This window comes from Sinohyriopsis cumingii, chromosome 11 (assembly GCF_028554795.1).
Source record: "Sinohyriopsis cumingii isolate HCF-2022 chromosome 11, ASM2855479v2, whole genome shotgun sequence".
NCBI classification, from domain to species: domain Eukaryota; kingdom Metazoa; phylum Mollusca; class Bivalvia; order Unionida; family Unionidae; genus Sinohyriopsis; species Sinohyriopsis cumingii.
In genome coordinates, this window is record NC_142971.1 from 89845664 (window position 1) to 89861419 (window position 15756).

Below are 15756 nucleotides of genomic sequence, written 5' to 3' on the forward strand. Positions count from 1 at the left end.
AAAACATTGTTCAATTCAATTCCTGAATTTCATGTCAAATATTTAAGATTGTTAATGAAAAAGTTAAGATTTTCCTTTATGAAATAATAAAACTCTTCAAAATACTTAGCTATGTTTATGATTTCTCAACATGGATGAAATTATATAAAAAAATTCATATTACTTACATTATATTTGCTTTATGAACTGCTGTTACTTTTTTTCTGCCATGTTTCTTGGCAAATTCAAAGGCATATCTGGCAATTTGGCTTGATTTCTTCTCTGTTATGATTTTAAGACTTTGGATAACACCTGGCACATTCTGGAAATATTTGTAAGCATTAGAAAAAATATGAAAAAAAATTCTCAAGTGTACAAAAAGACTCTTAAATACAGTCAATGCTGCTTTCTGAAAAGTTAGAATTAATTACAATAATTTTCCTCAAGTCTAAGTCATCAACCCCGAACAAATATTAATCTCTACAGGTTTCTTTTTTCCTGTCATGTCAGCACATATGGAACATATCCTTTATTTTGTTTTTTTTCTCACCATAATTTTCACATGTGTGTGTGTGTGTGATTTGTATTTTTAATGTAGCTTTAACAATTTTTCAGTCATATCACTATAATGTCTGCAGTGTGGCAGTTTATAGTGATGTCTTGCACTGGGGCATCATGCCGCAGACATGTAACATGATGTCCCACCCAGTCACATTATCCTGACACCAGGCAGACCAGTCCTAACACTAACTCTTAAAGCTAAGCACCAAGCGATTGAACCCACAACCTCCTGCATCCGAGGCAGATGCTCTAACCACTAGGCCACCAGAGTGGTCTAATTTTCAAGTAACAACTTCGTAAAAAAGATAAATTAAAGTTCAGGTACAAATGGAGCAGTAAATGTACAGAACAAAAGTCCCTTGACGAGATTAATACCTTTTCTCTGAATTCAATTTCCAGAAATTCAAGAAACAATTCTTCTTGATATTGCTGAGAATTGAAATCATCTCTCAGACTGATATTCCTAAGTGATAAGATTGTAAAATTAACCACTGTGGAAGCCATATTAGATGTAAGATAAGCAATATTTTCATTTAAGACAGACTAGACATCAATTTGGCCAAAACCATTTACAAATATGACCATTCATTCAGAAGGAGAAGTGATAACAAGATTTTTACCATGTCATCATGGCAGCAATATCAAGAAATATAATTGTTTGATTCAAATCCTATATTGATATGACCATCAATTCTGAAGGACTTGCAAGATTTTCAATATGGGCACCAAGGTGATCATACTGAATGTCAGATCAGCATCATTTTCATTTAGATCAAACTAGACACCATAACAAATCATGTGGTGAAAACCCCATGTTGATCTGATATTTAAGAAGTAGCAATAACCAGAGTTTGAAGATGGCTGTCATTGTGGCCATATTTATAGTCATAATCAGACTTTCTGTGTAAAGCCTCCAACAGTCACATTGGAAAGTCATATCAGCACTGTGCTCATTTAGGACTTAATTAGAAATCATAAAAAGTATTTCAGAGAAACGCCCATGTTGGTACCATTTTCATTTATGATCAGCTTCTTAATAAGTCTTGTTGCAAAAGCCCCATTCTTACAGTGAAAACCCAATATCGATATCACTTTCTGTTCAGGAGTGGCAATAACAAGAATTTCAAAATGGCTGATGTGACATCAGCATCAATTTTATTCAAGACAAAGAAGACATCAAGGAAACTGTTCAGTTAAACTCAATGTTGATATGACCATACGAAACAATAACATGACTTTCAAGATGGCTAATGTGGTGGCCAAATTTGAGGTCCAAGCATCAATATTTTCATTTAGGACCAAGTAGACATTGTGATGATTGTGTGTATACAGTTTCATAGCAATCCTGCAAGTAGTTTAGTCAGAGTAGCAATAACAAGCTTGTACTAACAGATGGATAGATGACAGATAATGAACAATAGGCTATCATGTGACCAGTAGAGGTAAAAATATGACACTGGATGAATTATGCCACAATGGATGAATTTATCTACCCCTTTTGTATGATAAAAATTCCAAAGTTCTGGGTAAAGTTCAAAACAGATCTTTCTGTAAGGTGAGAAAATTCCATATATGAATGAAGTTCTTGCTGCAGTACATTTAATTTTTATATGTATATTTGTCACCATGTGAAGATGTTCAATTCACTTTTATTCTGTAGTTAAACTGCATAGGCAAGGAATCATTAGTTTCATTTTCTCTGATTTACAATTCAAATTCAATATTCTCACCAACCATATATACTTACTTAGTTAAAACCAACTGCAAACTGCACAGACAAAGTCTAGATCTGCTGTTGCATAATGCACAAGCAGATCTTTGTCTATACAGTCTGTTAGGAATATTAGTTGAACAGGCAACATAGACCCTGATCTGCTGCTGCTGTTTGCAGTTGGACTTGGCTTACAAGTATAAACAGTACCAGAAAGAGTCTGACACCTGAAGGGAACCAAGCAAATCTATTAAGATAACTTATTATTGTACCTTTTATATACGCAGATGACTAGATAGACAAATAAATTGTAGGTCAAGGAATCCATCCATCAATTTTTGTACAAGGTGTTTACATGCATAAGCCTGAACTTCCTCACCATCAGGAGTAGGTAATAATAACAGCCTAATATGAAGCTGAGGTAATAAGAGTTAAAAACTTTGCAAAAAGATCTGCCAAATTAGGCTGGCCTTGTCAGTGACTATGCTATCATGCAGAGGTTAATACTACTATACATATATTACTTATCAAGAGTATGTGAGAAATGGATAGCTCATAATTCAAGAGAAACTCAAGCATGATGATTAGGTCACAATGATCTACCTTTCATATGGTTCTGTTACTCCTTCTGGGGTGCAACCACATAACAATTTCATGTATAAGAAATGGGATCCAAGATACTGATGGTATTAAAAAACAAAAAGCTGAATATATATAAGACACTGAAAGTATGCAAATTAGCCAGAGTGACCTAGGTTTGGTACCTGAGATGCACTCACATACAAATTTTCATGAGTGTAGATGAAGATGGTACAAGATCTTTATGGCATAATAAATGAACAGCTGAAAAAACCAAGGTCACATGAGCATGAAATTAGATCACAGTGACTTAGTTTTGATATGATTGAGCTGCTATGTCAAAGATGAATCCACATGGCAATTTTTTCATGCATGTAAAATAGGTCCAAGATACAGAGCATGTAAAGAATAGCTGAAAATACATGGCACTCAGCATAAACGTTAGCTCATGGTGATTTTGTTTTGTACAACTGTTTTAATCTTATCGAGATGCAAATGCATACCAATTTTCAAGACAATTAGGTCATTTTGAAATTCGGTTAGTGACCAGTTTTGGAATGGGTGAGTTTCTCTTGTTGTGATTCATCCATGTACCAATTCTTATCCGTGTGGCTTAAATAAGTTTCAAGATACTGTTGACAACAACAAAAATACAGCTGGGAAAAAATGTTGATCAAGCCTGAAAATGTGATGCCTCCACATAACAATTTTCATAATATGAAACCTCTCCTATCACAAATCTGCATGGAAACATGCAAAAAGGTTACATAATTGCTATTAAATGAGATATTTAACTTAGTGTGAAGTAATGAGATACCTCATGCTCTAAGTTGGAGTACTCTCCTTCTGTGTTCTCTCGAATCAGAACAATGTCAATATTTTTGTGCTTTGCTGCTACACCAGGAAGTGACTTGCACCATACTATACTGGCAAAAAGGTTCAGTTCAGTCCTGTATCAAAGAAAACACAAAGTGGACTTGATACTGCTCATCTGTCAAACACTGGTCTAGAAAGAAAATGTAGCAGTAAAAAGGGAGGTACCATTGAATAAAGGGATTCATATCAGGATAATTCAGTTATATGGTTGAAACTGGTTTTTGAAACAATGTTTACATGTGTTTCTACTCAAAGTAACTTCAGTTGAACCACACGTACTGACAACTTTAGAACGAAAGAGAAATATGTTTATGCTAGGACTTGACCCATGAAATCTGATTTGATCTGGTCAGGCAGATTTTAGACAAATTTGTTCTATGAAAGTCTGTTAATGCGTTAGTAAAAGAAAAACCATACTTGATGTGGGATGAGTAGTATCTGCTGAAAATTTTCCATCTGGATGCCATGAAATCCATACCATTGCTAGGGATGACACCCCAAATACAATTCTGGTACCATATATCAAATGGAATATGACTACTAAGTTTAATCAAAATTGGGTTTAGTCATTCTAATGAAGCTAAAAACATGTTTTCATCATAGCTGCAACATAAGCCATGCCATTGCTAGGAAATCTATTCGGGCCAAATTCTGGCAGAACATGATGTAAGGATTGTTTATACCAACTTTGAACAAACTTTGTTCAGCTATACTGGAGTAGATATTTAAATTATTTTTTTAAACCTTGGTTGCTATAGAAACCACACTGGATGAACCATCCCAAACATAATTCTGGTAGATTGTCTACAATGAAAAATTCCTACCAAGTTTGATCCAACTGGTCTAGCTGTTCTGTAAAAGTCGAAAATAGGTTTTCCACCTAGCTGCCATGGAAACCTAACATTTTCAATGATGCCACCCTATAAACAAATCTGGCAAGAAATGTCATGTGAATTATTCCTACACATTTAATTAAAATTGGCCTAGCCCTTATAGACGTGGGGTTGAAAAAGCTTATCCACATGTTTGATATTTAAACCATACCATTGCTAGGGAAGCCACCCTGCACAAAGATCTGACATAAAAGCAACCCTTGATGCAATTTTGTTAAAGCACATTCTAAGAACATGAAGGAACTTACACTCTACTGGGTGAAAAGAATTTTCAGAAATTCAAGATATATCTTCCTTTAATCTGTAGAGTGCTTAAACCATCTTTGATATTCTTCAATCTTAACACGATTTTCAAATTAGCTGTTGTGGTTGACATGTACCATTTTTACTATGGACTAAGCAGACACACTTAGAAACATCTGATGAAAACCCCTTGTTAATACGTCTATGGCCATCCATCCAGGGGGAGAACCAACAGCAACATTTTGATAGTTGATATAACTATCAACTTGGAAGGAGCTGAGATAACAGTATTGAGGGTCAATTTGCATTATTTTCATTTAGGACTAACTATACACCATAAGAACTCTTTTGATGAAAAGAGCATGTCAAAATGACTTTCCATTTAAAAGCAATAGCAGTAACATTATTTTCAAGATGGACACCATTGGGGCCATATTGGACATCAGATCTGCATCCTTTTTATTAATAAGATTAACAATGCTTTATAAAAAGTCTTCTGATTAAAACCCCATAATGATATTATTTTTTGTTTTGTTTTAGAGGACTAACCAGAATGTTTTCAAGATGTCTGCCATGGTGGCCATCAGATGTTCATGACTCCATGTAGAATCAACTAGACATCATAAGTCTTCTGGTAAAAGCACAATGTCAATATGACCAGCCATCTAGGAGATGTAGTGATAAAACGATTTTCCCCAATTACCATTATGGTGGCCTTATAGGAGGTCAGATTTGGCACTATTTTCATTCATGACCATCAGTGAAAACCCAATGCTGATATGATCAATTATTTTGGAGAAATAGTGATAAAAAGAATTTCAAGATGGCCACTGTGATGGTCATATTGGATGTCTGAGCAGCACCATTTTCATATACGACCAACTAGACATCATGTCTTTAAGGACAAACCCAATACCGATGCAACCATTAATTCAAGCAGTGTAGTGATAACAAAATTCTTAAACAGCAGCTGTGGCAGTCATATTAGATGTGGGAGCAGCACCATTTTTGACATGATAAGAAACCTTTCAGTGGAAACCCCATGCTGATATAATCATTCATACCGAAGTAGTGATAACAATATGTTCATCATGGCCACTGTGGCAGCCATGTTGATTGAGTGAACAGCACAATTTCATACAGGCTCAATTAGACAGCATATAAAATCTGATTAGACAGAGAATAATCTAGGAGGCAAAGATATACATCTTACATACTGGACATCTTTAAAAAAATTAAATTACACTGTCATTACAAATTAACTCAAGACGGTGACATACCTGCCAATTTTGAGGGCGCGAGCAGACCTGCAAACCTTCATTTTGTTTATTCAAGAAACATATCACCCCGCATAAACCTACTTAAACATACTTTGGCGTACCTCAACTACCATCGCATTTCAACAAATTCAAATGTATGTCAACAAAACATGAAAATGTGTCCATTTGCTAGTGTCAGATTTTGATTCAACCAGAATAAAAACAGCACATTAAGTATATTAATTACATATCAATTTGTGGAAGTGTGTCCAGATGGGCTGCCAAGTGTATGAGATATTCCTGAAACTTTGACTACTCATTAATATTTGCTCAGTAAGACGTAGCACTAAAACATAAATAACATGTGATACGTCTTACATGTATGACTAATGCCGATGACAATCATATCTCCCACCATGAGACATAATCAAATTGGCACCTGATGTCCAATAAACGTAATTGTGTCCTTTCCAGCTTTTATTCACAAGAATCTGAATACTCCTTTTTATTCTTCTATGTACTAACACTTTTCTAGAAGCTTATTTTTCCTTCTGTCTTAAACATGCATTGTTTTCTGGATGCCGTTTTAAAAATTCTACAATCAACAGTTTGATAATGCAGACACTTCGAGTGAACACGTAGGTGCAGTTTAAAGCATCTGGGGTCCGGGGTGCTGTTGTAAAGTTAGTCTGGTTCCCTGACTAATTTCACTAATTCTAATATGAAACCCGGATCCAAATTAAACACAGATGAACCAATTATCCAGATTTTTTTGGCACTGATCATTTTCCTGTAGTTTTTACTTTTATGCCGTAAGCCTATATTTTAAGGATAATTTTCATAAGACTTATGGCAAAATCGTAAGCGCTGGCAGGTCTGAATGAGGGTCAGACCAGACAAGCTAAAGTTCATTCTAAATAATTGCCCAGTGGTTGGCACGTTTATTTCTGGAGCATTTCCATTCTTACATAGCTGAATATAATCTCATACCTGAGAAGAACATTTATGGATCTTGTAGTATCTAGTCTGGTTTCCACATTTCCTGTAATCAATGAAATAAAACCACAATTAAGAAATATTCAGGTGTAAATATAGAGTGAAGCTTAATAAGGCTGTGATGACCTGTACAATCAACATCAACATTCAACTTCTAAATATAAATGGTGAATTTCTTTTTTACTAGACATCTTTTGTTTTCAGACCTGATCATAAAACCATCAGAATAAATAATATATTTTATTTAATCCTAAAGTTCAAACCTAAAATATGACAACAAAGGTAAAAATGGACAAAAGAGAAAACAAACTACATGTATCCGAATGACGCTTTCTTTCTATAATGATGGTCAGGAAAGCCAAAAAGTCGCCTGTGTGGTAAGCAACCTAATTTAAGCTGTTTTTGTGCAAATGCACAAAAAAGATTTGATGGCACACTGAAATATAAAAGAAGCATCCACATGGCACAGTATCAAAATAACTGGCACAAGTTTTGCCTGTAATGTTCCCAGTGTGAAAGAAAGGTGATTTGCAAACATTTTGACGATTTCTTAGCATAAATCTCCAAAATTAACAAATCAAAGTATCACTGTATAACAGAAAAGGTCCAAAGAGGTTTTCCTCTCTTCTTCATGTCCACTAATGGAACTGAATAAAATTAATTTTTGGAAAGAAATTATAGTGGTAACAAAGACATCAGTTTGATCATACATGCCAACCCCGATGAGGAAAAAGTGTAATCCAAGTGGACAAAAAGAGGAATCCAAGCAGAAAAAGAGGAATCCACATATAACACGCTAAAAATTCAATAAACAATGATTTATTTGCCCCTCTTGTCTTTTAACATCCTTTAATGCTTCCAGTTTTCATATGAAATTTTTTTAGCTTTCGAAAGCAACAGATTTTCATGTTGCATTTTAAAACACTTTGTACCAGCTGAGACCATGAATGTTTTGCACACCAGTAGAGCACAAAGTACTGGTTAGCCTGGATCAGAATTCACTTTTATTTTTTTTTAACAATACTGACCAATCTCTCACAGTCAGCATTAGACTGTTAAAGATCCAATATTCCTTTCATAACCTGACAAAGAAGCGGAAATTTATATCTTCCAGTGATTGTGTCTTTTAGTTGGGAAATAAGGTGCCACTGCACATAAACTCTATCTGCATTAAGTATATTGTCAGGTAGAATCCCAGCTTTATACTTCAGGAATTCTCCTTCCAGATGATCCAAGGTAGGCAAGGATGGTAATAGAAAGGGATATCTCTTGACAAAGAATCTAACACTTTTGAAGCTTTTTGACTGTCTCTCATTTACATCAGCAACTGAAGCACTTAAAAGCACTTCATCTCCATAGGGGAATTTCTGGAGCATGTAATCACAGGCTGTAGCATAATAATCTATAACATTATTATAAAACACCTACAGAGCTAGAGTAGAATTGTGTTCTATGAATTCTCTTGCTTCTGCACCAATAGCAAGATCTTCATTATCTTTCTATTAAGAACTCGGTAAATAACACCTCTGCATTTATAACACTCATGCCTGCAATTTATTTCTGCTGTAGATAAGAAGACTGCAATGAGCATGATGCTGCCCTAGAATACAGGGACTCATATCGTTGCTTAAAACTGACATGTCATACATGCACATGTACATGTATGACACGTCAATTTTAAGCAACGATACAAGCCCCTGTGTGGAATGCTGTATTATGCCATTCATGTATTCATCTTTGAAGGATTTGTTTTTGTTTTTTTCTCCTTCTGATCCACTTGTGAAATTCTTTGAAAAAATATATGTGCTCTAACACAAACATCGACTAGAATACATCTGAAGACTTTTAGCGCAAAAAAAGTAAAATTATTTCCACATGGCCTGCAATAGACATCACGTGATGCTGCCCTCGTGTCCTCATCTTTGGAGGATTCTGTTATTTTATGTTTCATTTATTTTTGGCCTTTTTCTAATCTATCTGTGAAGTTATTTGAAAAGAGATATTTTAGCTCTCATACACGCATCAACTAAAATAAATTACACTTTTTAGCGCCAAATACCTATAGACTGGTTCTGTACTAAATATAAATGATAAAAAAGAGTCTGCGAGTAAAGATTAAAAATTAGAAAACCAGTCTGTTTTCTCCTCACTAAGCCATACAGCTGCTATAAATAGAATACGAGGTCAAAAGTTTGAAACTAGAACCAGCATGTTTCTGAGTAATAGGATAGTTGCTATAAATAGAACAAAAAATACTGTTAGGAAAGTGTACGGACAAGCGTACTCTTATATTGTAGTTACGTAGAAGCCGTCTTTTCTAAAATACGGTCTGTGGGATTAATGGGATGTTAATAAAAACGAGAAAACAAACAACTGATTTTTTTAAAGGTGGATATACCGAAAAGTGTAATTCATATACGTTTATGTTTAGTGAAAAAAACCGTAACGATTGCGCCAAAAGCATAATGGTTGGCATGTATATTTGATGCTCTACTGGCCAAAAAGAATTTCCATAAATTCAAAATAAAATCATTTCTTTTTAATTGCTGAGAATTGAAACCATCCCTGATATTCCAGAGTGATAAGATTTTCAAATTAGCCACTGTGGTAGCCACATTTTGGATGGAAGATTGGTACCATTTTCATTTATGACAATCTGTACACTATTGTTGTCACATTTTCACAAACACATAGTGCATGCTACCAAACAGAAATGTCACCTTTATAAATAATATTGAGTTAAGCACTCATTAAAATGATAACTCCTCTACCCTGTCAAAATGACAAAAAATTAAACAGCAGCATTTAATCTGTCTGTCTTCATAGTCATTTTATATAAGCAGAAGTTGACTTGGGAAGACTACGCTCATATAAAGTATCAGATTTATAAGCCTTACTGGAAGTCAAAATGTTGTGGCACATGTTAATCAATGTAAATCAAGTGATATTTCCATTTATATTTCAATACAAAAGTGTTATTTATGATCCATGATCATAATCTTCTTCACTCTAATTATACCAAAAATACCAGACAATGATGTAAAGATTTGTAAAATATGTGTTTTTCTCTCTCTTTTTTTTCAACAGTGACTTTGTATACAGTGCAGAAAAATCTCTGCTATTTCAAAAGGAGCAGAATGATGTCACTGAGTTTCTTACAGGTTTCCAAAAGCATTTATTATTTGTTGGTTTTGGGCAAATTTTGATAGTTGCAATATCATAACAGCCTCTTCTATCACACATATACACAAGTTATGTTTGTACAATTGTTTAATTGATTTAATGCACCAGCCGGTCAGAATCTGTTTAACTGCATAAACCAAGATATGCCAGCACATTATGTGATGACATCTTGGTCTGTGCAGTTTGTAGCTGGACACAACTTAATGAGTGCTTATGGTAAATCCACCCTGTTATTGTATAATATGGTGCCTAGACAAACAAATGCTTCAAAAACAAAAAGGAATGATGTAGGAAATGTAAAATCATCATCAACTCAAGATTAATACAGCACTTTAAATAAAGGGTAAATGACTTGACCAATGAGGCACTTGGAGGAAACTTATTTGTTACACAATAATCCTTGAAGTATGGATTAGACAGCTTAAGTCTTGGTAGTCTTTCTGACTGAATGCCTGTGTGACACCATGTTTAAATCTCATAATCTTTTATATTTAGAATGAGTTTCATGTGTTTTGAAATAAAAATTATATTGTGGATTATGTCCCATCAAATTTCTGTGGTGAATGTACAGTACAGATACTTCAACCATATCCCTATTATATACTCCATAGCTGATAAACACTGTCAATTTGTTATGATAAACTGACAATCATCTCATTTTTACTGATACTAAAAGAGATGGTTTTTATATATAATAAGATCTTTTAATTCACTGAATAAACAACTTGCAGGAAAGGCAAGTATTTATGTTTTAAGGAACACAGATGCCCTGCCACATTGCCTGAAAACTAATTTAAATGCAAAACTTGATCAATGAATGATAAATGGCAAGATGTAAATATAGACATAGGGGTAGCTGAACACATTACAGGAGAACTATATGACTTATAACAATAAAACATGGTTTTAATAACAACCTCTAACCCAATCTGTGCTCTGACTCTGCCCCCAAAGATGTGCCTGATGAGAGCCATAAGATCTTATTGTAACCTGATGAATTATATATCACCTTTGAGAGCCACTCCATTCCTTTGGACAGAGAGTAGTGCATTCTTCACAGTCTCTGCATCTGCATTATCAGCATTAATCTCCACCTCCTCAAAGTCCACTGGAGCACCTGCATACCTACACAGTGATATAGTACGTGTTATAGCTGAACATTAATTCATGGTCAATGGGATTAAGATTAGCAAGTTTATTCACTGGATTTGTTAAACTGCTACAGGGTGATGCTAAGAAATATCAACAAACTGCATGTTCTTATAAAACTCATACGCATCAGGCTAATATCAAAAGAAGTACTTCCTGCAGCATGAGGAAACGGATCAGTTAATGTTGAGGGTGAATTTATTTGATCTCTGCATCTCGTTTATGATATTATTGTGAACCTGAAGATATCCTGTGATACTGCCACTATCTGACAATGTTGTCATGATCATATCATATTTATGCTATTTCTGATCAAATCTGACAGTCAATGAAAGGTCAAAGCTACTACTTGTGAAAAATTCCATTTGTTCCCACTGACCATTGGCTGTGGACTATTATTATTTGTATCTGGCAAAAATGTCTTCATTGCTGAGGACACATAATTACAGTTGATATATTATTCTGTATTAGAGTTGTGAATTGAAAACAGATTTACATGGCCCAGGGTTCATTGGGAAGATTATCTACCATCTATATGATACTGCTGATCTGTATAATTCATAGCACTATATTAAACAATGATACATGATGAAGGCAATATCTGACAACACCACTAATCCTTTTTTCAATACCTCTGTATCAGTTTATCTTTCAGCCTATTTGTCTCCCTATGCATTTGTCTGCCTTTTTTTTTCTCTCACATACACATGCACACATACCAAATAAACAAAAAACTCCAAAATTGGAAATCCTACAAATACATCTAAGCCAAATATTATTTATAAACACCAAAATACCTAATCAGCTAGAAATTCATCTATTTAAAAGTATTAAACATTCCACTGAGATTAACTATGTGATTAAGAAACTAACACAGCTAGATTACTGTGAATCCCTAAACTTTTTACCTGACTAAAATAATCTATTTCCCTGAAAATGAATGTTAATTACACTGGTTGTTCAAATTCATTGATCTTTGTTAAACCGAATGGAAAATTCTGTGGTATACTGGTCTTCTTTCATGAGGCCCTTCTAAATATAGGCCAGTCTGTGATATGAGATGACCCTATCCTGTACCAAAGAAGCATATTTGTCTATTTTACCCCTCACATCTACCTAACGGTAACCTCTTTTATGTGGTCATATTTTCATTACAGAAGCTGAAGGCATCACAAAATGGAATTCACTGTACTGCTATCTAACCTAAATTAAATGAATGATGGCATTGCTTCAATTTGCTTAATGATGGCCTGATGGGTATCCACTTCGTACCTGAAAATTTGCTGAACATGTCCCAAAAGTTCAGGCCCTACACCATCTCCTGTAAGAAGGGTCACAGTGTTTCTGCCTCCATACTTAGCAAATTTGTGCTGAAATGTAAAATTTTAAAGGACATTTGCTAATAAAAGTTTCTAAGCTCTGTATTCTATGCTTTCTTTTTTTAATTTATCCATTAACAAATTACAGTATATAACTCTATACATGATTTATTATCTGGACATAGAATATCTGACCTTTTAAATTGGCCAGCATGGAAACATATTTCCTGAACCAATTATTTCTGATTTTTCTTTAATTTTCCAAATTGCTGGTTACAGAGACAAACTCCTTGATGAAAATAAGCTAAGGTAACTGAAATTGTATGGCAATGCATTCATAAATCAATTTCAACCTTGTATATAACCAATGGTCAGACCTTTGCTCTCCTTTATGCTCCCATTGGCATTTTGGCAGATACTCTATACTTTTTCGTATAAGTTAAGCCAAACTGCAAACAACACAGACCCTGATCTAACACGGATTATACATCTCCTGTTGCATCATGCACTGACAGATCAAGGTGTATGTTAATTGTTCAATTTATTACTCCTGACAAACTGCAAAAACCAAGCTCAACAGGAACTTTATGCAGTATGCAGATGGACTCAACTTAAATGCAAGCAGATCTGGTAATCTTTTATTCCTTACAATCCAGTCACATGGCAACTGTAAATGAAGAATAATCTTCACAAGAATAATGAACTGTAGCATCTAGTATCAATTAAGATGGCAATTCAAAGTTAGATTTTAATGACAGTGTAACAGCTTCAACACAAACATGTAATATGAAAGCATGCATAGCCAGGTGTATCTTGTTCACCTTTAAAAAAAAGGTTGCTATCCTAAATTAATTTTGTGATTAAGGGTCTTAAGTTTTGTATTTAAACTTGGGTTCGAAATTCACATGATGTAGGGCAGGAGTCTCAAACTCAAATCACCATGAAGGCCACATAAGGATTAGTACATTGATTAGCAGACGCATCACTAAAACCTTTTTATACAGCGAAAATGGCTTATATAAAAGAGAGCCAGTTGAATTGTTGGAAACAAGAACTAAACATGTAACAATCAAAATTTTTATTAAAACTGTCTGCCTATAAAGAACAAAATTTGCATTATTAATTGTTTTACAAATTCCAGGTGTCATTGTGGGCCACATGTTTGAGAACCCTTATGTAGGGTAACTTGAAAAACAAGATATTTTGTCTGAAACCATATGCCTATTGATTTTAGATACAATTTTTTTTTAAATTAGCATTATACTTACATCACTAACTTCAGTTGAGTAGGTGCAATTTTGGAAGGCATGTCCTGTTGATGTGACCTGTTCAAAAAAACAGAATAGCAACAAAATTGACACTAATTGATCTGAAAGATATAATAAAGGTACATGTAATAACTTAATATACAGCAAACCATAGTACAGGCTAAATAACAGTGATTTCTCTGGAATTTACAAAATATAAGAATACTTACTCCGTTATTTTCAAACAGAACCATTTGAAGTTTTTTGTGTGGGGAGGCAGTTTTTATAGTTAAACATTGTCCTGTTTAATTAATTAAACTTATTCCAAATGTTAACAAGTTATCAATGCAGCAACAAAGTCATCTGCAATATCATTTAAATTGGTTTTTTTTATCTTCATTACAAGCCTAATCTCTTTGAAATATTAACCAATCTATTGTACTTAATAACCTGCTAGATACCAGATTAGACATTCAGTCAAACAGAACAAGAATTGGTTTATTCTGTGTCGGATTCATTAGCAGTGTCAGGCACATTTTGTTTTCTGGGAATGCAAAATTACCATTTTGGAAGTAATTATCTGAATATTGGAAGTGCTGCAAAAGTCACCTGGTTTAGAACAAAATAAAAAAATTCACCTTGACTGATACACGTTGACTGATAATAGTCTGGAACGCTGTGTTATCACAGTACTTAATGTTGCTATAGGTACATATTAAAACTGTTGTGCTATTGCTGCAAACTTATAATTTATAGAGTTTCTATGACTTTCCCTCTTTCTAAGACTTGTAGCATAATGTCCCACCCAGTCACATTATCCTGACACAAGGCCAACCAGTCTTAACACTAACCTCTTAATGCTGAGTGCCAAGCAAGGCAGCTTTTAAGACCATTTTTATAAGTCTTTGGTATGACTTGGACAGGGATCGAACCCATGACCTCCCACATCTGAGGTAAATTAAAGTTGAAATCCATGAATAACAAAGTCATCAATTAAAAAACTAATAATGTTTGACTATATAAATTTTTAATGGAATGTGGAAAAGTCATAAAAATATAAAAAAATTAGTATTAACATTATTGTTATTATTACTACTGAAATATTAACGATTTAAAGAAAGTTTAACTGTTATTGTTTTCCTCTTTATGTATGGTAAGTATGATCATAAGCAACATTTTGTCAATTCTGGTCCATATTAGCTACCATGGAATGAAATTCCAAGATTAACATTTTTAAAGGACATGTACCTCACCATCAGTATATGATTTATAATCATCAAACATCAGACGATACATTAGGTATATATTGTAATCAAAGCCAATGCAGGTATAGTAAGTGTGACAGGAGCCTTGAAAATGGTGATCAATGGAATTACATGCACTGTACAAATAAGTGATGTACCATACATTGTCTTTTTTATGTAAAATTATCAAAAATGTTGACATTTTTGAGGAAACTGCTATCGACCTTTTTCAGGAAGTCGAATTTGGGTTTTCCCACATCAATATTTAACGCATGCGCAATCAACATAGAGCAACTTTTAAACGATTGTCATTAACATAGTGTATGTTCGTGAAGAAAGTTTCAAACAAATTTGTAAAGGTTTGATGTCTGTACACCCTTCACAGAAATAATATGTTTAAAAATCATGAGTGAATAGTTCAGTAATCTGCCTAAAACAGAAAAGTAGATATGAGCACAAAAAGTATCTGAGAGGAACAGGGCAGTGGACAGGATTTGTGGGCCCTAGGAAAAATTAT

General features: G+C 34.1%; 1 protein-coding gene across 3 annotated transcripts in view; it reads right to left on the reverse strand.

The window, feature by feature from the left end:
- LOC149788953 (isocitrate dehydrogenase [NAD] subunit gamma, mitochondrial-like) overlaps positions 1–15756 on the reverse strand; it is a 42929-nt gene that overhangs the window by 23589 nt on the left and 3584 nt on the right. For all 3 annotated transcript variants that reach the window (XM_089975106.1, XM_089975104.1, XM_089975105.1), the window contains exons 2-7: positions 14017–14073; positions 12702–12799; positions 11290–11405; positions 7092–7143; positions 3648–3780; positions 168–301 (exon numbers count right to left, since the gene is read on the reverse strand). In XM_089975106.1, the coding sequence (XP_089831232.1) occupies positions 168–301; positions 3648–3780; positions 7092–7143; positions 11290–11405; positions 12702–12799; positions 14017–14073 (590 nt within the window). The remainder of the gene's footprint in view (positions 1–167; positions 302–3647; positions 3781–7091; positions 7144–11289; positions 11406–12701; positions 12800–14016; positions 14074–15756) is intronic.